General features: G+C 36.0%; 1 protein-coding gene across 3 annotated transcripts in view; it reads left to right on the top strand.

The window, feature by feature from the left end:
• The window catches only part of LOC148845929 (vacuolar ATP synthase subunit H family protein), a 63,795-nt gene extending 51,454 nt beyond the window's left edge, over positions 1-12,341 (top strand). For all 3 annotated transcript variants that reach the window (XM_088955654.1, XM_088955656.1, XM_088955655.1), the window contains 2 exons: positions 9,701-9,880; positions 11,772-12,341. In XM_088955654.1, the coding sequence (XP_088811780.1) occupies positions 9,701-9,880; positions 11,772-12,020 (429 nt within the window). In that variant the 3' untranslated portion in view covers positions 12,021-12,341. The remainder of the gene's footprint in view (positions 1-9,700; positions 9,881-11,771) is intronic.
• The last annotated feature ends 13,396 nt before the right edge of the window (positions 12,342-25,737 follow it).

Below are 25,737 nucleotides of genomic sequence, written 5' to 3'. Positions count from 1 at the left end.
TAGTTCACTTTCCCTGAGCTTAGAGCTTTTGTAAACAAATCTGCCCATTGATCATTCGAGTTCACATGTTCAGTGTTTATCTCTCTAGCAAGGACCTTCTCCCTCACAAAGTGGCAATCAACCTCTATGTGCTTTGTTCTCTCATGAAATACAGGATTGGATGAGATATGGAGTGTAGCTTGGTTGTCACAATACAGCCTCATAGGTTTATCCATGTGAAACCCAATTTCATGTAGAAGATTCTTCAACCACACTAACTCACAGGTAGTATGTGCTATGGCCCTATACTCAGGTTCAACACTACTTCTGGCCACAACTGTCTGCTTTTTACTCTTCCACGTCACAAGATTTCCTCTAAGGAATGTGCAATAGCCTGTAGTAGATCTTCTATCATTCACTGAGCCTGCCCAGTCTGCATCTGTATACCCCACTACTTTAAGTTTTCTTCCAGGTTTATACAATAGTCTACGGCTTGGAGCTCCTTTCAGATGCCTTACAATTCTAAGAATTGCATCCCAGTGAGGTATACGAGGGTTCTGCATGAATTGGCTCACTACACTGACTGTAAAGGATATGTCAGGTCTCGTGATAGTCAGATAGTTCAGCTTCCCCACTAGTCGTCTATACCTTATAGGATCTTCAAACACTTTTCCTGTATCACTGCTCAACTTAACATTTGGTTCCATAAGGGTCTCAACCGGTTTTGCACCTAACAGTCCTGTTTCTTCCAATATATCAAGAACATATTTTCTTTGGCACAGATTTACACATTGTTTTGACCTGGCAACTTCTATTCCCAAGAAATACTTTAATGTTCCAAGATCTTTTGTTTGGAAATGATTTTGCAGAAATACCTTTAGTTTGCCAATCCCCAATTTGTCACTGCCAGTAATGACAATATCATCCACATAGACCACTAATAGGATCTTTCCAGCTTCAGAGTCATAGCTGAACACTGAGTGATCAACCTGGCATTGCTTCATTCCAAAACTCTTCACCACTTCACTGAACTTCCCGAACCAAGCACGCGGTACACTCACCATCTCCCTCCCAGAAGTAGATGTAGATGGGAGAGGAGTACAGTCTGCCTGTTTACTATCACTGGTGTCAACCTCACCTGCTACAGCATGATTAGCCCATTTGGAGGGAGGGCCATGTAGGTCATAATAGAAATTCACTATGTGCCCTTCCCTACCACAATGAGTACACTTCCTTGCAGAGTTATTCTTCCCTCTGCCACGGCCTCCCTCTGAGTCATGACCACCCCAACCAATCATGGAACTACCACGGCCTCCTCGGGGAGCATGACCTCCCCCTCTTGTACTATGTCCACCCCCTCTAGCTATCACAAGTGCTGATCTATCAGACTGTGTGGAGTTCTCTGTTTGTCCCAAAGAAATTCTGCGAAGCCTTGAGAATACTTCCTCAAGTGTAGGAAGAGAAGAGCCCCCTAATATTTGGGCTCTAACTAGTTCATACTCCGACTTCAGCCCCACTAAAAATCTTGTAACATCTAGTTGTTCCCTTTGCTGTTGCTGGACTTTAATATCTGGAGTGAGGGGATGATCGACATTGAGTTCTTTCCTTATATTCTTCATGCAGGCATAGTACTCTTCCAGTGTTTTGGTTCCTTGTTGTAAATCAAAGTATTCCTGATAAAGCTTATATACTCTTGTTGTGTTATCTTGTCCAGAATATAGCTTCTTAGCATGCTCCCATATATCCTTAGCCGTATCAAGGAACATGAAGTTGGCACTATTTTTGGCTCCATACAATTCCACAGCCAAGTCATGATTTGAGCATCTTCTTGTTCCCAATCATCAAACCTTGGAGAGTCAGTCGGTGGCTTCCCATCTTTTACATGCTTCACTTTCCACTTTGCCTTGAGAAAAACTTCCACAGATTTAGCCCATGGAACGTAGTTTTCCCCATTCAGTTTAATTGAGGTCATTTGTACCCCTAGGTAGTCGGGGGAAACCACCACACTAGGTTTCTGATCATTGTTCCCATCTCCTTTTGTTGCCATTGTACTCTTTCACAGTTGCCTCTAACCTGACTTCTCAACTACAAGCTGACTGGTGTTATTCACAGTTTGATATTAAAGCACCTATTGCAGCCCCTAAACACAACAGTGAGAGCCTACGCCTTGTCCTTATTCACACTACTGCTGACTTCACAAACCCACGAACCACATAAGCATCAATTTAGCACTCACTAATCACATGCAGGCCCTCTTACTACCACTCAATAGAAGTTGTGCACTACAAGCACCATAACACAGTCAAATCAGCTACACTCAGTTCAGACTTGTTTAACACATTTAAGAGGGCAATACACAACCACAAAGAACTCGGCTAGGTCACTGCATTACACCTTACACCACTCGGCCACCTGCAGCAGCCCTGACCCACTCAACCACTTCCAGCAGCCCCTACACCATTCGGCTACTGTACACAGCCCGTTCTAGGGCAACAATGAACCTAGTTCCCTAGGTTCTAATCAGTACTAACTGATTCTTGAAGGGTTTCTACCCAAAAATACCAGCAACACAAGAGGACTAGATAACCAGCCTTCCTTTGAGAGTATCAACCAACCATTCACTGCTGAAATCACTTTCCTTGATGAAGAAGACTGTGCGCAGCAGAGAGAAACGAGCTGTGATGTCACAGACCTAGGGCGAACCAGTTCTCTCCATTAACTGACCAAAAACGAAGAAGGAGGTGTCACGAACACAGTTGAGATGCTTTACCAACTGGAGCAGGTCAGAAGCCTTGCTTTGATACCATGATTTGAATGCAGCTACAGTAACCCGAACCAGGAGAGAAGGAAGAAGAAGATGGAGAAGAAGAAGAAGAAAAGAGAAAGAGAGAACAGGAGGGTTTAGTCGAAACTGCTTAATCTTCCATTCATTTGACCCCCTAATGTTTGTTAGGTTCTAATAATGTTTACAAGGACTAAACTGCCGTTACTTAAGTGTGGGGCAGAGTATCTCTAATAAAACTGCCACATAAGCAAGGTACTTAACAAACATGGGATGACTAAACTACCCCTACTAAAACCTTGTTCCTAGTCTTACTGCCAACCTTATTTCAGTTGGTCAATTAGTTGATGAAGGTCATATTCTAACATTTCCTTCTGATGGTTGTTTGATTCAGGACCAGTGCATTGGGAAGGTGAAAGGGAAGGGGCGTAGGATGGGCCACTTGTTTGCAATGGAGTTTGAGAAATCTCCATCAGCATCATCCTTTGCTTTTTAAGCTCTTCATTGCGTCCTGTTTTGAGTCAAAGAAACTATGTTTGGGATCTATGGCATAAACGCTTGGGCCACTCAAATTCTGATAAACTTAAATACTTGTTTGAGTTTGGCTTTATTAAAACTAAAATTCCTTCTATGAAATCCTTTGATACATCTTGTGTTTCTTGTTGTTTGAGTAAGAGTCATATTTTACCGTTCACTCACTGAGTTGAACATGCTACTTCACCTTTTGAAATTATTCATAGTGATGCTTGGACTTCTTCTATTGTCTCTCAGATGGGATACACGTATTTTGTGCTATTTATTATTGATTGTACTAGGTACATTTGGATTTACTTTCTCAAACACAAATTAGAAGTGTTTCCAACCTTTTGGTTGTTTCATAACATGGTTCGAGTTCGTTTCCAAGTGAATGTGCAAATTTTACGCTTAGACTCAAGGGGAGAATACAGTGACAGAGATTTTTTGGCTTACTTGAAACATCATGGCATACAATTCCAATGATGCTGCCCAGACACTCCTTAGCAAGATGATGTGGCAGAGAGAAAGAACGGTCACATTCTCAGTGTTTTAAGGACTCTCCTACAAGAATCACATGCGCGTTCCACATTCTGGGTTGAGGCCACTAGCACTATAGTATATCTGATCAATTGTATCCCATCATCTGTGCTTACTAACATTTCTCCTCATCAAAAGATGTTCGGATCCCCACAGATCTTTCCCATCTTCATGTCTTTGGGTGTCTATGCTTTGTTCATCTTCCTCCTCATGAACGTTCAAAGCTTTCAGCTCAATCTGTCATGTGTGCTTTTGTGGGGTACAGCTCGAACCACAAGGGATTCATTTGTTACGATCCCTTAGCATGTCGAATTCGTATCTCTTGAAATGTGATTTTTCTTGAGCATATCTCCTTTTTTTTTTCAGGAATTGCCAAGTTATTTGCACCCTCTGTTTTAGTTTTGCATGATTTTGAACAACAGGATTCTCCATCATCCATCGCTAGGAAGGAACTTCTCGTCTTCTCTCACAAGTGGGTTTGTGGTCCAACTCCTATGCCTACGACCCCTCTTCCTCTTGGTCCGGATCCCTCGCCCATCACAGGGAACCTTGTAAGTGATGCCCCAACTTTAGATTCCTCAATTATTCCTCCTGTTCCTTTACATTGTTCTGCTCGTATCTCTAGACCAGCCGACTGCTATGGGTTTCCTTCAAACCATAGCTCCTTCTCTGCTTTTTTGACCTCTATAGATATTCCCCATTCTTACCAGCAGGCTAGTAGCAACCCTCAGTGGCAAGAAGCCATGGATGCAGAGATTCAAGCTTTGCATGAGAATGACACCTGGGACCTTGTTCCAACACTTTCAAATGACTCTATTATTGGGAGCAAATGGGTCCTATCCCATCAAGCTGAAATTCGATGGGTTTTTGGACCGTTACAAAGCCAGGCTTGTGGCACAGGGATATAAGCAGGAGTATGGCATTGACTATAAGAGACTTTTGCTCCATTTGCCAAGATTATTACAATCCGTGTTCTTTTAGCCCTCTCTGTTGCTCACTCTTGGACAATCTTTCAATTGGATGTGAAAAATGCCTTTTTACACGAGCATCTGAAAGAATCTGTATATATGAAACCTCGTCCAGGGTACTGTAGTGATCCCTCCCTTGTTTATCGACTGAAGAAGTCCCTCTATGTGCTCAAACAAGTCCCTCGAGCTTGGTTTGAAAAATTCAGAGATGTTGTCGTGCAAGCTGGATATAGCGAAAGTGCATTGGACTATCTTTGTTCGGAAAAGACCCCATGGCCTTACCATTCTCTTACTATATGTGGATGACATACTATTTGACTGGAGATGATATAGAAGGAATCCAGGACCTCAAGTCTCTTTTCCATAGTTCCTTCCACATGAAGGATCTCGGCCCTCAACTATTTCTTGGGACTTGAAGTGCAACGGAGCAAGTTTGCCTCTGATCTTGTTAAGTTGGCCAACTTCAGTGATAATAAACAAGTTGATATTCCCTTGGAGTTGAATGTCAAATTATCTAAATCAGAGGGCTCCCTGCTTCCTGATGCTTCCCTCTATCGGCAACTTGTAGGATCTCTCATCTCTCTGACCATGACTCGTCCTGACATCTCACATGTAGTTCAGGTTGTTAGTCAGTTTGTCTCTGCACCTCGTCAACCCCATTTGACTGCGGTGCATCAAATCATCCGCTATATTCGAGGTTCTTTATCACAGGGTCTTTTCTTCTCTTCATCTTCTTCTCTCCAACTGAAAGCCTATGCTGATGCAGATTGGGCCAGATGCCCCGATACACGGCGCTCCACTACCGGATGGTGTGTCTTCATGGGTGACTCTCTAATATCATGGAAGTGCAAGAAACAACAGTCTGTTTCCAAGTCCTCTACGGAAGCAGAGTACAGGGCAATGTCATCTGTTTGTAGTGAAGTTGTTTGGCTTCAATCTTTATTTCAGGAGTTCGGAAATTCCTCTCCTATGCCCATTCCTCTATATGAGGATAACACTAGTGCTATTAAAATTGATTCTAATCCTGTCTTTCATGAAAGGACAAAGCATATTGAGGCGGATTGCCACTTTATCCGTGATCTGTTTCTTGCAAACTCAATTTCTCTCCCTCATGTTGCCTCTGATATGCAAGTTGCTGACATCTTGACAAAGGCCATGACGAGATCTAGACACTTATTTCTTGTAAGCAAACCGATGCTCATGCCTCTGCATCAGTTTGAGGGGGAGTGTGAAGAAACTCCCTGTTGTACCATTTTATTGTAGTCCTTATTGTATTGTTTTCTTATTTATTATTATTTTCACTTCAGCCCTGCAAGGGCCTCCTTGTAAATTCTCTAAATTGTGTTGCCCTAGAAGGGCCTCTTTGTAATTTCTGTAACTTTCACTTTCTATATAAAGGACCCTTGGGGTAGGGTCGAAGCATCCATTCTTCATCCCAGAATTTTGTATTCTGCTCTGGGTCTGTTGACAGAACTTAATTCACAGGCCACAACCTCCTTAAAAATTATTCACTAAAAGAAAAAAAAATGCTTTTCAATTCAGCCACTTCAGCTGTTATCAAATGGCCTCTGAGAAAGCAGAAGAGGTTTTTGTGATGAATAGATGAAGGCTACTGGTTAATGCCCCACCACAATGACTATATTAATTTCTATCTCTATTATGGTTTTCCACAACCATTTTATCCATCTGTAATTGAAAATTGATTTAGTGTGGCGCTCTTTACACCCTTTACCCTTTCTGTACAACATGATATGATTTAGACTATGGACAGAAAGAAACTTGAAGCTTTTTTAGAATAAATATAACAAAGAAGATACAGTATTGAAGGGTTTATGGGGCAAAATTTATTTGTGGGTAGCAGTCGAAATCATTTCAAGTATTTATCTTACATTTCTTTTGGAGTCTAGTACCTTTTTTGTATCCATGCATGCAGAATAGATAACTTACGGAAAGGATGTTAGCCCTTGTGCAGTGTCTTATTGAGCAAGATTATGTTGTTTTTTATCATATTAATACAATGCCTTTACTTTTTCTTCAAAAAAAACAAAAAATGGTTTAGTTTCTCTACACCTAAAATTTGTATTCCACCAATTCAAAAACACTAAGGCAAGGCAAAAAGCAATCCCAGAAAATGCCTTTTATCCCAGTGTGACCTTGACAACTATGTGCAGGTTTTACTTTGCTTTATTTGTTTGGGGGGAAGTAAAATAATGCGGTTCCCTGAAGTTTTGTTTGTTTGGAGAGAATGAAGGATGAAGGGGAGAAAAATTTTGTCACTTTTCAGGATGCAAATTCTACATACCATGGAGATGTAAATGATGTAGTTACAGCATGAATTTTACCTCTTCAGAGTACAAGGGTGTTTGTGAAATAAAACAAGGGAAAAAGTGAACTGGATGCAAGATTTACAATGTCCACTTTTGGAGTAGAAACATAGTCTTCAATATATTGTCCGTTTATTTATTTCCATTAGGTATGTTTAGATAATTGGATTGCACTGGCCCCGAATAGTTGGGATTAAGGCTGAGTTTAATTGGGATGTTTGGACTGTAGTGGAAATAGAAAGTCCATGCAGGAAAAAAAAATTGTTTCTTCTATTTTTGGTATTCACTGCTTGGCTACAAAATAGGACCAAGAAAATGCCAGTAAGTAGTGGTCCTATTGCCATGTTTTTTTTTTTTCTTTTTAGGGGAAACTAAACCAAAAAGAGAAGGATAATAAATAAATAAATAAAATGCACTTTTTTTTTGTACCAATACTCATTTATGTAATTTTTTCTAGAGATGGGTATGTCTTACCATTATGCACTTCATTCAATTAAAATATATTAGATATCATTATTTTCTTGTTGTTACATACATGCCCTTGATTTTTCATTCGAAGGTTTTCTTGGATGTATTATTTTGATTTACCTTTTTGGGTAGATTCTTTGAATTACAATAAAATTTTAAAACTGGTTAGAATCAACAACCAAGAAAGAGAACATTTCTGGTGAAATATTTAAGATATATACCAAGAGAAGTGTCTCAACCATCTATTCCACCAAAGTTGCCGATCCACTCCTTCCAATCCTTGTTATAGGTCAAAGTTAATCTGGGTGCATGGTTGTTTTGCTTTTAGTCAATCCTCAAGTCTTTAGTATTCCAAAAACTTGGGAAATTTCAGGTAAATTTCAAAGAAATATATATATATATATATATATATATATATATATATTTATTTATCAGTAATCAACATCAAATTTTATTACTTAGAGAAAAAGAGAGTACAGAAACAAGGGCAGCCTCAGCTACCATCAATAGAATACAAAGACAAAATGAAGATCAGTCTTAGAACTGAGCCCAGAAGCATTCAGCCCTATTTACTCCTTGCTTTGCTAGTTGGTCAGCTAAGCCATTTTCCGATCTAGGAGTCATTGAAATATCAGCTGCATATCCCTTGTGAACCTCTTGAACTGTTTGATTTTGTTTCTGAAAAACCAATGAACCTTCTCATTCTGTTTTAACCAACTTATTACTATTTTGGAATCGCCTTCAACTATTAGCTTTCGAATCCCCATTTCCATACATTTCTGCATCCCATAAATTACCGCGTTCAGTTCTGCTGTTTCAGAGTCACCCACACCAATGGGGCATGAGTACATTCCCATGATCACTCCACTTTCATTTCTTAAAACCCCTCCAATTCCAGAAGGCCCCAGATTCCCAAAACTACTTCCATCAAAATTTAATTTTAGGAATCCTACATCTGGGGGTTCCCAGCCCTTTATTACCTTCCGCTTTGCTGAAGTTGAGGCTGCAATTGGTTTCAGCATCAATTCAATGCTTGAATTGAAGAGCAATGCCATCTATATGTACCCTTAAAGAAATCAGGATTTAGATTTTCTTGTTAGATCATTGTGCATATTTGTTTGACTTTCTAATGTAACTTGTCTTCTTGCTTGCTTCTCCTGGAAATTTGTATGGTGTAATATCTCTTTTGTAGGGGGTTGTTTTTCCAATTCAATGATGTTGCACCATATTTATACAAATCTTACTATGATTGAACTAATATCATGGTTTAAAATGTCTCTAATTTCCCTAATATTTCCACGACATATTTCCATTTCTATGGTAGAAACACGAAATTTTACCGGAATTGACATTTCCCCAATGAACACTATCAGCACTATGTGGAGTACAACAAATAGGTTTCACAACATATTTCCATTTCCACTTCCATGGGTAGCGACATGAAATTTTAATGGAATCAACATATTTCCCAGTGAACACTACTAGTATAATGTGGAGTCCAAGAGATAGTATTATAACATAAGTTGGTACAATGTTGTAAATATGTTAAGTAACAATTTTATTGTCTGCCTAACTTACATGATTACTACCACTTTGAGCTAAATCAATATTCATTTCAAACATGAAGTTAAATATTAGTTTTTTGTTTGTGTAATAGATTATTTGGTTGATCTATTACAATCATTTACATTTTCTATGAGTTAAAATTTTGCTTTAACTCATTTTATCATGAAGCTCTGAATCTTAAAGTTTATAGGCAACTTCAGAACGTATTCTTTTGTCTATACCCTTAATTTCTTAGCTTTGTTTAATGATTTGCAACAAGATAATAATTTAAAAAGGTATGTCTATGCTTCTTTTATCATTTCATAAAATATCTTTCTATATTTTGCATATTTTAAAATGTTTCCACCATGTCTATAATTTTTATAGTATTTTCATACGATATTTCCAACATGTTTCTTATATTTGGATGACTGACATTTCCACCGATATCAACATTTTAAACCTTGACTAATATAGCTCCTGAAACTTTGCAACTGGAATGACTGGTGCAATACCTGGTTAAAATTTCATGTGGTTACATTTTTTCTTGGTATTTGTTTAATGTTTGGAATTCTTTGCAGGATCTGTTGGAGGCTCTGAATCATCTGGAAGAGGGGCTGAAGGACAATATTAAAAAATTGAGTTCTTTTGATAAATACAAGCAAGAAGTCCTTCTTGGACACCTTGACTGGTCACCCATGCACAAAGATCCATGGTTTTGGCGTGAAAACATGACAAACTTTGAAGAGAACGATTTTCAGGTGGTCTTCTTCACCCTCACCTGCATTTCTTTTTCTAAATCACTCGTCTTCTTTTCCAAGGTTCTCTTTTAGGGGGCGCTCTTTTTTTGGATTTTGAGAGTGGGGAAAGTTGGTCAATGGGATTTTGGTTCCTATTGACCAAGAATCCCATGTTCATTTTTCAGATTAATGTGGGGGCCAGGGAAAGTTTATTTTTCTGGGTGGGTAAATAACTTTCCCACCTAGGAAGAAAGTTGCTAACATTTGAATGGGACAAAAAGGTCCCTTTTAATAATGGATTTTTATGACTAAAATGGTCAGTACCTTATTTTTCTGGGTGGGTAAATAACTTTCCCACCTAGGAAGAAAGTTGCTAACATTTGAATGGGACAAAAAGGTCCCTTTTAATAATGGATTTTTATGACTAAAATGGTCAGTACCTTATTTACCTGAGAAATAAAAGACCATGGGTAAATGCACTTAGGTAATGGCATTTACCCGGGTAAGTAACTTACCAAAAAGCAAAAGGGCCTTAGATTAAGCTGTCCAAGAAAAACAAATATAGCTATCTTTCAAGTACACACATCTTCAAGTTTTTGACTGAAGGATTTCTTTGAAATGGGTAAGCTAAGTTGGTTCTTGGTTCTAAGCTTATAAGGCATGCTAAGATGCTTCCTGAACATAGATGAAAACTCCTTGTGTGAAGGATATGGTGGCCATGATGAGAGGTTGAGTCATCTTGTTGACTGGGGCAATAGCCCAGAGAGGGGGCTTATGTGCTTTTCCACTTCACAAGTATTTTTGAATCTATGGCATTTGTTTCCTTTCCTCAAAACCAGGAGCTAAGATTTAGATAGACAAAGGTTTTGTACCAATATCCACAAAGAAAAACCTAGGTCTCAAGATTTAAAACTCCTTTCTCTCTCTTAGTTGGTAAGGTTCTCAAGATCTGACTGAAGTTATCATTCTTAACCATATTTCTGAATTTCAGAATTCTACTTTGATGGCTCCCTGCTGACAAAATATGGCCTTGGCCCATGAAACACCAGATGTAGTGGTTCAAAGTCTGTTTGATTTTAAAAACATTGTTGAAGGATCAAAAAATATTGTTTATTCAAGATATCTTATTTTATGTCTTTCAGGCATTGAAAGAATTATAATAAAATTGTCTTTGTGAAGGATATTTTTGTAAGACATCATTATTTTGTTTCTTTCAGTCATTATGTTGTTGCAAGTTGAAGGGGCTAGGGGTAGACCAAAAAGGACTTGGGTTGAAGTAGTTGGAAATGACTTAAGTGCCCATAATTTAACAATGGATATGGAATTAAATAGAGTGGAATGGCAAAACAGGATTCATGTAGTCGACCCCATGTAGTTGGATAAGGCTTGGATGATAATGATGAATTGTTACATATAATTTCTACACAATTTTTCAATGAAATCACTTCTTTCTTTTGCAAGATTCTGTAGATAAGACTGGAGTTGTCTAGTATATTTTTGTTGCCAACTAGAAATGGTGGGGGTAACATCTGCTGATGACAATGATGGTAAGAACTGTCCATGTTTGGATGTTTCGAAGGTTGATATCCCAGTACTTGAGGACCTATGTTGCACTCATACTTCAAAATGTGTATGGAATGTGTTGAGTGCAATTTTTATTGTAAATTTCGTGTACCTTGCTCATGCCATGCCCTTGCAATGTCTGTGTAACATGGCTTGAAAACATAGTTATCACTTTACACTCATTCCACCTACATGTATGGTTGCATCTTTTGGGTACTTTGGAGGGGTTACAGTGCGGAGTTCCTGATCCCTATATGTATGCCATGTACCCTGATAGTATAATACTTAAGCGGTTGGTTTCCTATTTCACATATCTTGGGCCGCCTCTTATTGTTCTTGTGCTTCACAGATTCTCCGAGTTCTCATCACTATCCTTGACACATCCAATGACCCAAGGGCACTGGCAGTTGCATGTTATGATCTCTCACAGTTCATTCAGTACCATTCAGCTGGGCGGATCATAGTGACTGATCTTAAGGCCAAAGAGCGGGTGATGAAGTTGATGAATCATGAGAACTCAGAGGTAACAAAGAATGCTCTTCTCTGTATTCAGAGGCTTTTCCTCGGTGCAAAGTACGCAAGCTTTTTGCAGGCTTAATAGGTAATGCCATGGTGTATTAGAAAATTTAAGGTGTCACATATGTCAAAGGGGGCATCAGGATACTGATGACCATGCGGATTATTGAGGATTATTTAGCTGGTCGATTATTTACTGTTAGAAGCTCTTAATTTAGGAAGTATTTTGTTTATGCAACTCATGCAGTATCAGAAGGGAGTTGCTTGGAATCTATAGAATAAAAATTGTTTTTTGGGTGGAATTGTAATAAGAAGAGATTCTACAGCTACACCACATCGTTTTGTCCTCACAATTATTATGTTTTTATATATGGAATAAAATTATTGTTACTTTTCTATTCTATTTGTTTTTGTATATGGTTCTATGTTCCAAATTAGGGCATGAATGGATGGCTTCTTGAAAGCTATTCTATAGTTCCGTTTTGTTTTGTACCCATGTTAAGATCAGACAATTCATGAACTAGATCGTTAGTAAAAAACCAACTAGAAGTAAGGTCCGAAGTATATCATATGCGCAATGTGCAATTCAAAGGGGCAATGCAGATTTTTTTTCTTTTTTTTTTTAGTTTCAAGAATTGGTCCAGAATCTCCAGATATCTCTAGGAAGAGTATTAAATTTCACAAGTCGCCATATGACAACTTCTGGTATTTAGGGCATGGATGGGTTCAAAAACCAATACATATATGCACCGATACATTGTGATGCTTCAAGCCAAGGTTCAAAAAATTGTCACATATTGGCCCATATCGGCCAATATGTATCGTATTGGGCCCTTCCCGATATGCCTCTACAGGGGTTGTATCGGGTCAGGGCCTGGTTCAGAGGGTAGCTGGGACTTAAACCGGTCCCTCTGAACCAAAAAAAAAATAAATAAATAAAAATTAAAAAAAAGGACCGATACAGGCCAATAAGCCCTACCGATGTATTGGCCAGTATTGATACTTTGAACCTTGATTCAAGCCTTGCTTAGAAGTGCAATTTAGGTCCCTAGTCCACTGACCTACTTTAGCCTCTAGGTAGTTCTAGAATGGTCTGATTGGGTGAAGTGCTCATCTCTTGGGTATTCTAGTTACTATGGCTCGTCCATAGGGATGATCATTTATGATATGCCCTGGCCCGGCCTGCCTTGCCGGACTGGCAAATTTGTAGGCTTGGGCAGCCGTTTTCTGTCAAGCCTGGCCCGAACCAGACCTGCATCAAGCCCGCCCAGGCCAAGCAAGCCTTAGGTTTCTCTAGCACAGCCTGGTTCAGAAATTATTGTATATATAATATCTTGCGTTTTTTGGTAGAACCCAGATTTCCTGCACGACATTGTGCACTTCTAATTATATTCAACAATGTCACACTCTACACGTCTCCTCATCTCACATGTGTGGATTAAGTTAAACCCGAAGTCTCCAAAATTCATTTTTCGAAATGTAAGAAAAAAAGGAAAAAGTGAAAAAAAAAAAAAAAGATTTAACTATTCAATTGATAGATGGGAGAGGACAAACAAAACAAACAGGAAACTCAACCCAAAGAAGACGCCATTAACAAGCGATTTACAGGAACATATTGTTCTTCGGTCAAGAGGCATAAATCATTTTGTAGGAAACAGGATTTCTTCTTCACTGTTTTGTTTTCTTCTTGTTTGGGCGCCATTAACAAGAGATTGTAGGAAATCGTTTTGCAAATAGATCTAAGGGATGGAAATTGTTTTGCAAGGGTGTGAAATTTGCAAAGACATCTTATAGTTTCTTCCCACAGAAGTCCTTTTAAAAGTTTTAATCATCTCAAACAGAGAGAAACAAACTTGTTGTTTTCTCGCATTTTAGCCCCAATAATAGAAGAGCACCAAGAACAAATTAAAGGAAAATTCCTAAATTGATATAGCTACACAGTAATATTGAAGTTGAGATTACTCTGTAACGAAAGAGCACCAAGAACAAACACTAATTACTCTATAATCAAATGTTTCCTACTTTATAAAGTTTTTAATTAAACCTCTCTTTATGAAATTTCTTGGCATTCAAATATATTTATAATATGGAAACAAAAAAAAGGCGCCTGAAATGTTATAAATCCAACTTCTTAAGGAATCATAACCATATCTAATTCACTTAGCTACACGGGGGGTATAGATGTGGTTTCCTTTATACCTGTCTAAGACACCCTGCTTAATTCGATGCAAAGAGAACTTTTTCTGTAGCTTGATGTTGTAGAATACTCTTGGAAAAAGCAACGTCTTCAAGTGAGAAGAAGAAAAAGAAGAAATATAGATGAAATCGAACGATTTCTTATAAATGGCCTTGGCCTTTGGCTGAAGCCCGAAGAAGAGAAGTTTGCAAATCTCTTATTAATGGCACCAAAAGAAGAAGAAAACGAAACAGTGAAGGAAAGCATCTGTACATTTAGGGTTTGGAGAGCAAGCCCTTGGCTTGAGTTTCCTATTTGTTTTGTTAGTCGATAGTCAAATTTCCTTTTTTCTCACCTTTTTTAAGTATAAAAAAATGAATTTTGGAGACATAACACCCCAAACTTACCATTTAACTTAATCCGCACATGTGAGATGGGGAGGCATGTGATGTGTGACGTGGTTGAATCTGATTGGAAGTGCACCACGTGCAACTGTGTAGGAAATCCGGGTTCCAAGAGAGCTATTAGGATTGTAATCATTGCAATGATTATATCATGATTAGTTGTCACATCCATTAATGGTCACATATATAAATGATAAAAAATCGATAAAGGGAATCATCCCTTTTATCAAAAACTTCTAACTTATCTACAATTTGTTTCCTCTATCATGGTGATTTCTCACCATCCTAGGCCATGTTTGGTTTGTTGCTCTAAGCCTCAATTTTAAAGTCTTACTCATTCAAGGCAAGAATGGGCAAAAAAAAATAACATTAAAGCGTTTGGTTATAAAATTCTTGTTATGGGCTTCAATCTTTTCAAAATGAAAAATCAGTTCATAACACAAACATTGAGGTAGTTGCAGCATAAAAAATAATCATGTCCCACCTTGCTCATTTTCTTCATTAAAGAAACATTAGGTCAATGGTCATAAGCTGTCAGCCTAGGTCTATAAAACCACCACCACAAATGTTTATTGGTGGATTGTCACGGAAACTTATGCCAACAGGCATTGACAGCTGACTATCTATCATACATGGCATGGTTATGGAATAAATTTTTATGTTACTTTAACTTAGTAACTTACTTAGTAATTTGGACCTTTATTTTCTTAAATATTGAATTGGCGTTTATTGTATTTTGTTTCAACAAGAGACATTGAAGTGTCTTCTCTCTACGCTACTCCCGCTTGCAAATTTAGACAACGAGCACATGCAAGATGCTTGCGAAGCAATGGATGTTATTGCTTCATTGGCAGGTGTACCCACAACTAACAACGAAGCATGTAATGAAGTTGAGCCTTCACCGAATAACCTAATACATGCAAGACAAAAGAGGAAAAAAGTTTATAATCGTGTTGTTGATCTTGTTACTTCACCTTCAATTGATGAAGTGACACCAGTGGAAGATTCTCTACCCCAATCTCAAATCAAGACATACAAAAGAGGATATGGACTCATAAGTAGATTCAAAAGGGAAACACAATGGGCTCCTATTTTTGTCATTAATTAACTCTATTTTGGTTCTAAATATAGACAAATGTAACTGGTTTTACAAATGCTTGGCATTCTAAGAAACATTTTGTTTTTCCTATTTAATATGGATTGTACTTATCATATATCTATTCCAACCTTTGTATATGTATTTTCAATTTTACCAAATGATTTATACCATTAACACCTATTTGGGTAAAGTATGCTAAAATCATACAATTTGTTCAATGCCAAAAGGTTTCTAAGTCTGGAAAACACCATCTGGGTTACCTATACTAGATGGTCTATACACATATGAAAATTATATAGAACCAAGTAGTTTATTGGGTTCTAGATGCATTTGATGGTGTAACTACAACTAGATCATTTGGGGATAGATTCCTGCAACTATAGTTGATATTTCAAAATTGCAAGCAATCATTTGATTTGTTTAATACCGGATGGTTTCTAAGTCTGTAAAACACCATCCAATCTTCACTATATTGTATGGTCTGTACACTTATAAAAATCATATACAACTTTCTAGTTTTGTAGGTATTATATGAATTAATGACTATAATTGCAACTATAATTGATGACTCAAAATTGCAAGCAATCATCCGGATTGTGTAATGCCGAATGGTTTGTAAGTCTATAGTACACCATCTGATCTTCTCCATACCAAATGGTTTGTGTATCTATGATTCTCATATACAACCATGTGGTCTGTTGGATTTTAAAGGAATTTGAGTGTGTTAGATCACCTACATAATAGATGATTGTAACTATAATTGATGATTCAAAAACACCATCTGGTATATGTTTTGCCTAAATCTGTTAAACATCATCCAGTCTACTATATACTGGATGGTCTAGTCACCTATGAGAATCATATACAATTTTGTGGTCTATTGGTTTTAAATGTATTTGAGGGTGCTAATACTACGAGATCACCTGGTTGATAAGTGTTTTCTACTATCTAATAATTGAAAATCTTATGTGGTTTATTTAATGCCAGAGGGTGTCTAACTTTGTTAAACACCATTCGATCTGTTTATTGCCAAATGTTATCTAAATCTGTTAAACACCATCCGATCTGTTTATCGTTAGGTGGTGCCTAAATTTGTTAATGGTCCAAATTTGTTCATAGATGAAGAAGTGTTAAAAAAAAAAAAAAAAAAACAAATCCTTCACACTGATTGGATAAATAACAACTTCATGCTATGCTACCTAGGGATGGCAACAGGGAGGGTTTTTGTAAATCCTAATTATTCGATTAAAACATGTAAAAGCACATAATCTATCAATTACCCTTCACATAAAATTCAAAATATTTTCAAACTCAACACCTAATACATAAAGTTTATATGATTTCCCACATAATGTGGGTCGGGGAAGGACGGGTTTAACCTAATACTATACCCTACCCATACTCAAGGATTTAAATATTGACACGATACGCCCGGTATACCCAATATGGGGTGTATCGTATTGGTATCGGGTAAGGGGGATACGAACTGATACGATACGATACAAATTGTGTTTCCACTTCTGCGTTGTTTAAAAAATGCACAATGGGGCGATTGAATCCCCAGACTTACTGACACGTGCACTTTAAGTGCAGCTTTAAACCACTTGCCTACCCTTTGTCTTGTGATAATCAACGAAATAAAATAAATGTTAAATGTAATACAAATACATAATTTATATTTATGTTTAACAACTTCAACTAAAGATGAAAAAATAATATTCAAAATTTTTATTTTGTAAACTAATGGAATAAATTTATAAATCTACATTTATATTAAAAAGTGGTTTCAATGTCAAGAAATTTATACAAAAAATATTAATAATAGAATAATTATCTTAATACTTAAAATTTATAAATTTGAACATGATTCTTACAATTTTATAAATTACTAATTAATATTTTCATTTTCATTAAATAGCAGCATATTTATTATTTACAAAAATAAAAATGTTATTTACCAAATATTTGAGAATATAATATAATTTGAATTTGTCAAATCGGCTAATCTACTTTCATAACAAAAAAATCATTATTTTATTTCATAAAATTTATATAAATAAAATTATTATTAATGGAATAATTATTTTAGTAATGAAAAATTATCAATTTTCATATGACATGTATCTTAGAAATTTTAATAAATTTGACATATTTTAAGTTAAAATTATAAAAATATTGTTTACCAAACATTTGAGAATTAATTTTGATTGACTTTTTTGTTAATGGTAAAAATTAAAAATAGTAAAATAGGAAATAATTGATATAATAATTCAGATATAATAGTTGCATATATTTTGTGCCTTGAACTTCAATAGAAAATAATATAATAATAGCTTTGTGCATGTATCAATTTGTAAAGAGAAATATAATATGTTCTAGCACTCTTGACTTATACATTATTAATAAAATTGTATGATTTCTATGTATGTCGGTATATCAATTGTAATACATTTATTCACATATACCATTAGAATATGCAATTCCTATATATTTGTACATTAATTATGGTTATTTTGACCTTAAATATAATGTTATTAATATATTTGTGGAATTTATATGCATTTCGTAGCCTATCCAAGCATTTCCATATTTTTTCATTCGTATCCATGTGTTTCCAAAGTGTATCCGTATCAGAGTGGTCCGATACTGATATTTTAATCCTTTCTTGTACCGTACAAGTTGTAAAATGAAATGGGAGTCAGAGAATGCATATAAGAATAGAGTTATGCTCACTCCTCTAAGGTCTCGGATTCCATCATTCCCTTTGGATATGACAATGTAAAAAATGAATATTCAATACATGGTCATGAATAAGGAAGGCCCAAGAATGTACTAATTCGCCTAAAGAGGCAAAATCTCTTACTCAAATAGGGTGAACTTATTCAGTAGATCAGAATCATCTACAAATGTTCTAGCAGATGCATTTGGTTATGAAAGGGACAAACATGGATAATTTGTATTAGGGGAGCAATGCTACCTGCGTAGATTAATTGTAACATGTGAAACAACAAGGGTAGGTGAGTAAAGCTTTGGTTCAACTTAGGAAAATATTATAGAGACAACAGAGGCATAGAGCAACGAAAATTATTCAGATCTTTCAATTTTACTCTCCTTCAGGTTTTCTATTTTTTTTTTATTACCTTTTTGCTAAAGGAATGTTCAATTTTTTGCTAAAGGAAACTTTTTGCTAAAGGAATGTTCAATTTTTGCCTGTTAATCTCAACCATATAATTTGTAAAGTCAGGTTTTCTATTTTTTTTTTATTACCTTTCCCTTCATATTTCCTCTTATATATTGATGAAATTATACAATTAGCAGGTTTGGAGAACTTAATAATGGTATATTTGAGTTGGAACAAATATCCATGAAGTTGGATTTCAATGTTTGTAAAATTTATTGTGGAAATGCATGTAGAGACACAATAACTAGAAACCCAAATGTTGAAAGCCTACCAATTAAGCATCCAAATTAGAAATACATTATCTTAATCTTAAACTTGGAGGTTCTGTGTGCAGTACAAAGTTGGGGTCTTATGGAGTAGTTAATTTATGGACTTTTTGCATAAAAATTAAAGAAGTTTAGGATTTGTGGATTTCCACATGAAGATTTTGCTAAACAGCCATGGCCAAAGGATGAGAAGAGTTAGAGAATAGGAAGCGGGAAATAACAGAGTAAAAACTCACGAAATTGAAGGGAGGGGCAATTTTGTCAAAAAGTTTAGCTTTTGTATGGAAAACTTGTTTTGCAATTTATTTGAAAACATTTCAGAAGTTGCCAATTTGCTAAACTTCTTTAATTTTTATGCAAAAAGTCCTTAACTTAATTATAACTATAACCTAATTTTATATATTTATTAATATTTAAGTGATATTTACAAAAAATCGAAACGTTTAATCATTAAAAAATTAAAATGAAAAATGGAGCATGAACAGATAATATAAAATAATAAGTATCTTATTAAGTAATTAACAATAAATTGCTATTTTTATTAAAAAATATTAATAAATTAATAAATCATTTTTATAACAAATTATTAAATACAAATTTAATTATTTTAACCAACATCTTATTCTTTTCCTACAAGTTTTGTTTATTTCGGCTTCCCTTGATAAATCCTGTCCGTATCACCGCTAGTAAATAGTCTCAAATGACATTGAACGCATATTTGAAAATTTAACACAGTCATGGTTTTACGCAATCGATTTGGATGGCGAATGGAAGAATGGATAGAGGAATAGAGAGAGAGAGAGAAGTTTCCCTGACTCTACCTCAAATCAAATCAGATTTGTTTTGAATTCACTTTCACAGATCTTTTTGTTGAATAATGAAATCATCCAGTGAAGAAATGAAGAGCGTTAAAGGGACATGACATAACCGAGGGTTTCCATGGAGAACTAAAAGAGAGTTTTTTGCCGCAACTTAAAAATTTATAAAACAAAAAGAAAGAAAATTTCAAGGGATTATATCTGTAATTTCTAAAACAGATTAATTTTTAAAAAAATATATTAAATAAGAGCAAAAATACTGTTTATCTTTTTCTTCTTCTAAACCACCGAATGAATCTCTCTCAAGATTAATGAATATTTTTCCCATCTTCCACCTCAGCCCTTAATGTGAGTTTCTAGGTGTGATTTCTTCCAACTCAAGATCTGAGTTGCCTCTCTCTATACTCGTTTCAGAATAAATCAAGATCTAAGTCATTATTTCTGGAAACCACATATTGGGGGGATACCCCAAGAGGCGGAAAAAAGATGAAAACCAGAGAATAAATCAACCCAAGTTGCCTCTCTCTTGTGTGCGATGCTTTCTTCTCTCCTCTCTAATCCCTCAAATCTCCCTTTTTGGTTTTTTCGAATCTCCGATCTTTTCTCTCCTTCTTTGAAATCGTTCGAGTGATTACAGAGAAGCTTCAGCTTGGGAGTTTTTGAAGCCGCCTTACGATTTACATTTCACATTTTGGAGCTCGTTCAAGGGAAGGTCCACACATTTCGGTTCTCTGCTCGGAAGTTTCTCTTCACCTCTGCCTAGTAAGATGTTTATTTATTCCCTTTTATCAATTTCTTTTGCTACTTTTTTGGGTTTCTTTGCCTTGCTTTCAATGGCTACAGTTTTCCATTCCAAAACCAAGAAAAATTATCGATGGAGGGTTTTGCCTTGCTTTCAACTAAGAAATTGTGTTTCCATTCCAATGTCACCGATGGAGGGTCTTTTGTGCTTCTGTAACTCTTTTCGTCTTTCATTTTTGGATTCTTTATCTTATAGTCTAGAAACATTATCCAAATGAGATTGGGAGAGTCCTAAGTTCACTAATCTAAAATATTGTCCTTGTATAAGTCGAAAACACCATTTGCATGAATGAGGTCATATGTCCTTGGATATGTAACGAAGGCTTTACACTTGAACTGGATTATTTATGCACTATTTGTTGAAAAGTAACAAGTATTGCATGCAATGCCCGTATATGGTAGGAGAAATGCCAGTACATGCATTATTTATGTACTCTACTACTAAAAGTGACTTAAGAATGAGATTGTATGTTGTATTACTAGCAGGTTCAATTAGACTTTTATAAGGTAGTCGTATGACTAATATTGCTATGTGAAATAAAGTGTTGGGCAATCAAAAAACATATTTCAGTTCGATTTTCAAGTTGCCCACTGAATGTTTGTAATTAGGATTTAACAATTTTCATGGTGTGGTGGCTTTTATTCAGTAGTTAATTGATATTTGGAAGTAGATATTTTAGTTTCTTGCTATCCCTGATTATTATATTCGATATTGACAATCATAAAAAAAATAATAATAAAAGTTGTTGATAGGAAACCTTCTCTTCATAACCATTTTAGTGCTTAGTCAGTCTTCACGTCTCTATTAACAACCATAAACCTAATGCTCCTATCTTATTCTGCTTTATCAGAAAGAAAAAGAAAGGATTTTTCTAATTTACTTGGCTCTTCAAATTGAACAAGAAATTTATTTTCACTTTTGATTTGAGGGGTTGCATTTGTAGCTTATTTCTTGGAAGCATATCATCCGGTCAGGAAATGGAATCTCTTCCTTGTTAGAGGTGGAATGAGGAGTATTGGATTTAAGGTTATTGAGACGGATCCAACAGAATATTTTGTGGTTGCTCCAAACATTGACATCTTTTGTGAGGGAGAGTTAGTAAGGAGGAAGGATGAAGATGGGTTAGATGAAGTAGGTTATGATGATGTTACTGGAGTTAGAAAGCAGATGGCTCAAAAACGAGAACTAGTGAAACTTCCTCTAAGACCGATGCTTTCTTCTTCTATATTAATGGACCAGAAATTATGTTAAAAATAGCTAAAGAGAGTGAAAGTAATCTCAGAAAGGCCTTTGAAGGAGCTAAAAAGAATGTACCCTTTATTATCTTTATTGATGAAATTTATTCCATAGCTCATAAATGAGAGAAAACAAATGGAGAAGTGGAAGGGCAGATTGTTTCCTAGCTCTTGACACTTGTGGATGGATTGAAGTCCCAAGCACAAAGAAAGAAACTGCCACTTGGCCCCTACATCTTAGGATTTAGGGTTCAGAACATTTCTCAATTTTTGAACACCAAGAAAAGTTGTTAAATCCATATTTGGCCAAATTAAAAAGAAAAATTGTCACATTCGCCATTAGTGTGAAAGTATACATCATATGGATTATTCACCCAAATAAGAAGAGAGAAATTGTCACCTGCCCCCTAGATTTTATAGTTAGGGCTGAGAATCATTCTCATATATGAAAACCAAGAAAATTTATGGAGCTCACATATGGCCAAATTAGACTAATTTTTCATCAATCTGTCCACCAGTGTCTAAGTTTATATCATCCGGATTACGAACCCAAGCACAAAGAAAGAAACTGTCACCTGGCCCCTATATATTAGGATTTAGGGTTAAGAACCTTTCTCGGTTTCTGGAAACCAAGAAAAGTAACTGAACCCAAATGTTGTCAAATTAGAAAAAAATAGTCACGTTGACCATTAGTGTCAAAATGTTCACCATATTGATAAAATAACCCAAATGAATAGAGATAAATCATCACTCGTCCCCTAGATCTTATGGTTAAGGCTGAGAACCTTTCTTTGTTTCTAAAAACCTAGAAAATTTATGGAACTCATATGAAGCCAAGTTTGAGTAATTTTTCATCAATCTGACCACCGGTTGTCAAAGTTTAAATGACTCGTATTAATAACCAAAGCACAAAGTAAGAAACTCTCATTGGGCCCCTACATCTTAGGATTTAGAACTCAACATTTCTTGGTTTTGGAAAACCTAAAAAATTTACTGAACCCAAAATGTAGCCACATTAGAAAAAAATTTATCACATTGTCCATTAGTGTCAAGGCATGCATCATATGCATTAATGATCCAAATGAATAGAGAGAAATTCTCACGTGTCCCCTAAATCTTGGGTTTAGGGTTAAGAACTTTTCTTGGTTTTGGAAAACCAAGAAAATTTACCAAACCCATATGAGGCAAAGTTACACTAATTTTTCATCAATTTGGCCATCGGTGTCAAACTTTACATGACTCAGATTAGTTATTAAAGAACAAAGAAAGAAACTCTCACCTAACCTCTGCATGTTTAGATTTAGGGTTCAGAACCTTTCTTGGGTTTTGAAACCAAGAAAATGTACTGAATCCAAATGTGGCCATATTAGAAAAAAAAAATGGTTTCCTTGGCCATTAGTGTCAAGGTATGCATTATAAGTATTGTTAACCCAAATGAGTAGAGAGGAATTGTCACTTGTCCCCTAGATCTTGGGTTTAGGGCTAAGAACCTTTCTCTGTTTCTAAAATCAATGAAAATTTATGGAATAGATATGAAGCCAAGTTAGACTAATTTTACATCAATTTGGCCACCGGTGTCGAAGTTTATATGAACTTGATTAGTAACCAAAGCACAAGCAAAGAAACTCTCACTTGGCCCCTACATCTTAGGATTGAGAGCTCGGAACCTTTCTTGGTTTTTGAAAATCAAGAAAAGTTACTGAACCCAAATGTGACTAAATTAGAAAAAAAAATTGTCACCTTGACCATTAGTGTCAAGGTATGCATCATATGGATTTTTAACCCAAATGAGTAGAGAGAAATTGTCACTTGTCCCCTACATCATGGGTTTAGGGCTAAGAACATTTATTGGTTCTAAAACCAAGAAAATTTACCGAACCGATATGAGGCCAAGTTAGACTATTTTTCATCAATCTGTCCAGCAGTGTCAAAGTTTACATGACTCAAATTAGTAACCAAAGTAAAGAGAAAGAAACTCACTTGGCCCTTACATCCTTGGATTCAGGGTTTAGAACCTTTCTTGGTATTTGAAAACCAAGAAAAGTTTCTAAACCCAAATGTGGCCATCCTTGGCCATTAGTGTCAAGGTATGCTTCATATGGATTATTGACCCAAATGAGTTAAGAGAAATTGTCATTTGTCCCTGAGATCTTTAGTTTAGGGCTAAGAACTTTTCTTGGTTTCTAAAAACTAAGAAAATTTATCGAACCCACATAAGGCCAAGTTAGACCAAGTATTCATCAATCTGGCAACCGGTGTCGAAGTTTACATGACTCGGAATGGTAATCAAAGCACAAGGAAAGAAACTCTCACTCGGCCCCTAGATCTTGGATTTAGGGCTGAGAATTTTTCTCAATTTTTGAAAATCATGAAAATTTATGGAATCGATATGAGGCCAAGTTACACTAATTTTTCATCAATCTATCCATTGGTGTTGAAGTTTATATGACCTGTATTAATAACCCAAGTACAAAGAAAGAAACTCTCACTTGGCCCTTACATCTTAGGATTTAGGGCTCAAAACCTTTCTCGGTTTTCGAAAACCAAGAAAAGTTACTTAACCCAAATGTTACCAAATTAGAAAAAAAAAATCACTTTAGCCATTAGTGCATATGGATTTTAACCCAAATGAGTAGAGAGAATTTGTCACTTATCCCCTAGATCTTGGGTTTAGGGCTGAGAACTTTTCTCGGTTTCTAAAAATCAAGAAAATTTACGAAGCTGATAAGGGGCCAAATGAGAGTTTCTTTATTTGTCATTTGATTAATAATCCGAGTCATTTAAATTTCGACATTGGTGGACAGATCGATGAAAAATTAGTCTAACATGGCCTCAGATGGGTTCTGTAAATTTTATTGGTTTTCAAAAACCAAGAAAAGTTCTTAGCCCTAAACCAAAGATCTAGAGGACAAATGACAATTACTCTGTACTCATTTGGGTTACTAATCCATATAATGCATACCTTGGCACTAATGGCCAATGTGATAATTCTTTTTTCTGGTGTAGTCACATTTGGGTTCAGTAACTTTTCTAGGTTTTTAGAAACCAAGAACGGTTCTGAATCGTAAATCCAAAGATGTAGGGGCCAAGTGAGAATTTATGTCGTTGTACTTTGGTTACTAATCCGAGTCATTTAAACTTTGATACCGATGCCTAGATTGGTGACAAGTTAGTCTAACTTGGCCTCAAATGGGTTTCATAAATTTTATTGGTTTTTAGAAACTAAGAAATGTTCTTTGACCTAAACCAAAGATCTAGGGGCAAGTGGCATTCTCTACTCATTCGGGTTAATAATACATATAATGCGTACTTTGAGAGTAATGGCCAAGGAGACAATTTTTTTCTAATATGGCCACTTTGTGGTTTAATAACCTTTTTTGGTTTTCAAAACCAAGAAAGGTTCTGAGCCATAAATGATCTAGGTGACAAGTGACAATTTCTCTCTACTCATTTGGGTTACTAATCCATATAATGCATACTTTGACACTAATGGCCAATGTGGTAATTCTTTTTTCTGATTTAGTTACATTTGGGTTTAGTAACTTTTCTTGGTTTTCAAAAACCTAGAAAAGTTCTGAGCCCTCAATCCTAAGATGTAGGGGCCAAATGAGAGTTTCTTTGTTTGTGCTTTAGTTACTAATACGGGTAATTTAAACTTCAATACCGATGTCCAGATTGGTGAAAAATTAGTCTAACTTGGCCGCAGATGGGTTCCGTAAATTTTCTTCATTTTTTGAAATCGAGAAAAGTTCTTAGCCGTAAACCCAGGTTCTCGGGGATAAGTGACAATCATAAAAACCTACTTCTGTTTCTTATTG

The sequence above is a fragment of the Nelumbo lutea genome, chromosome 7 (genome assembly GCF_056320005.1).
Source record: "Nelumbo lutea isolate HS-2025 chromosome 7, American lotus-T2T, whole genome shotgun sequence".
Classification (NCBI taxonomy): Eukaryota; Viridiplantae; Streptophyta; class Magnoliopsida; order Proteales; family Nelumbonaceae; genus Nelumbo; species Nelumbo lutea.
This window is presented reverse-complemented; position numbering and strand designations above follow the sequence as displayed.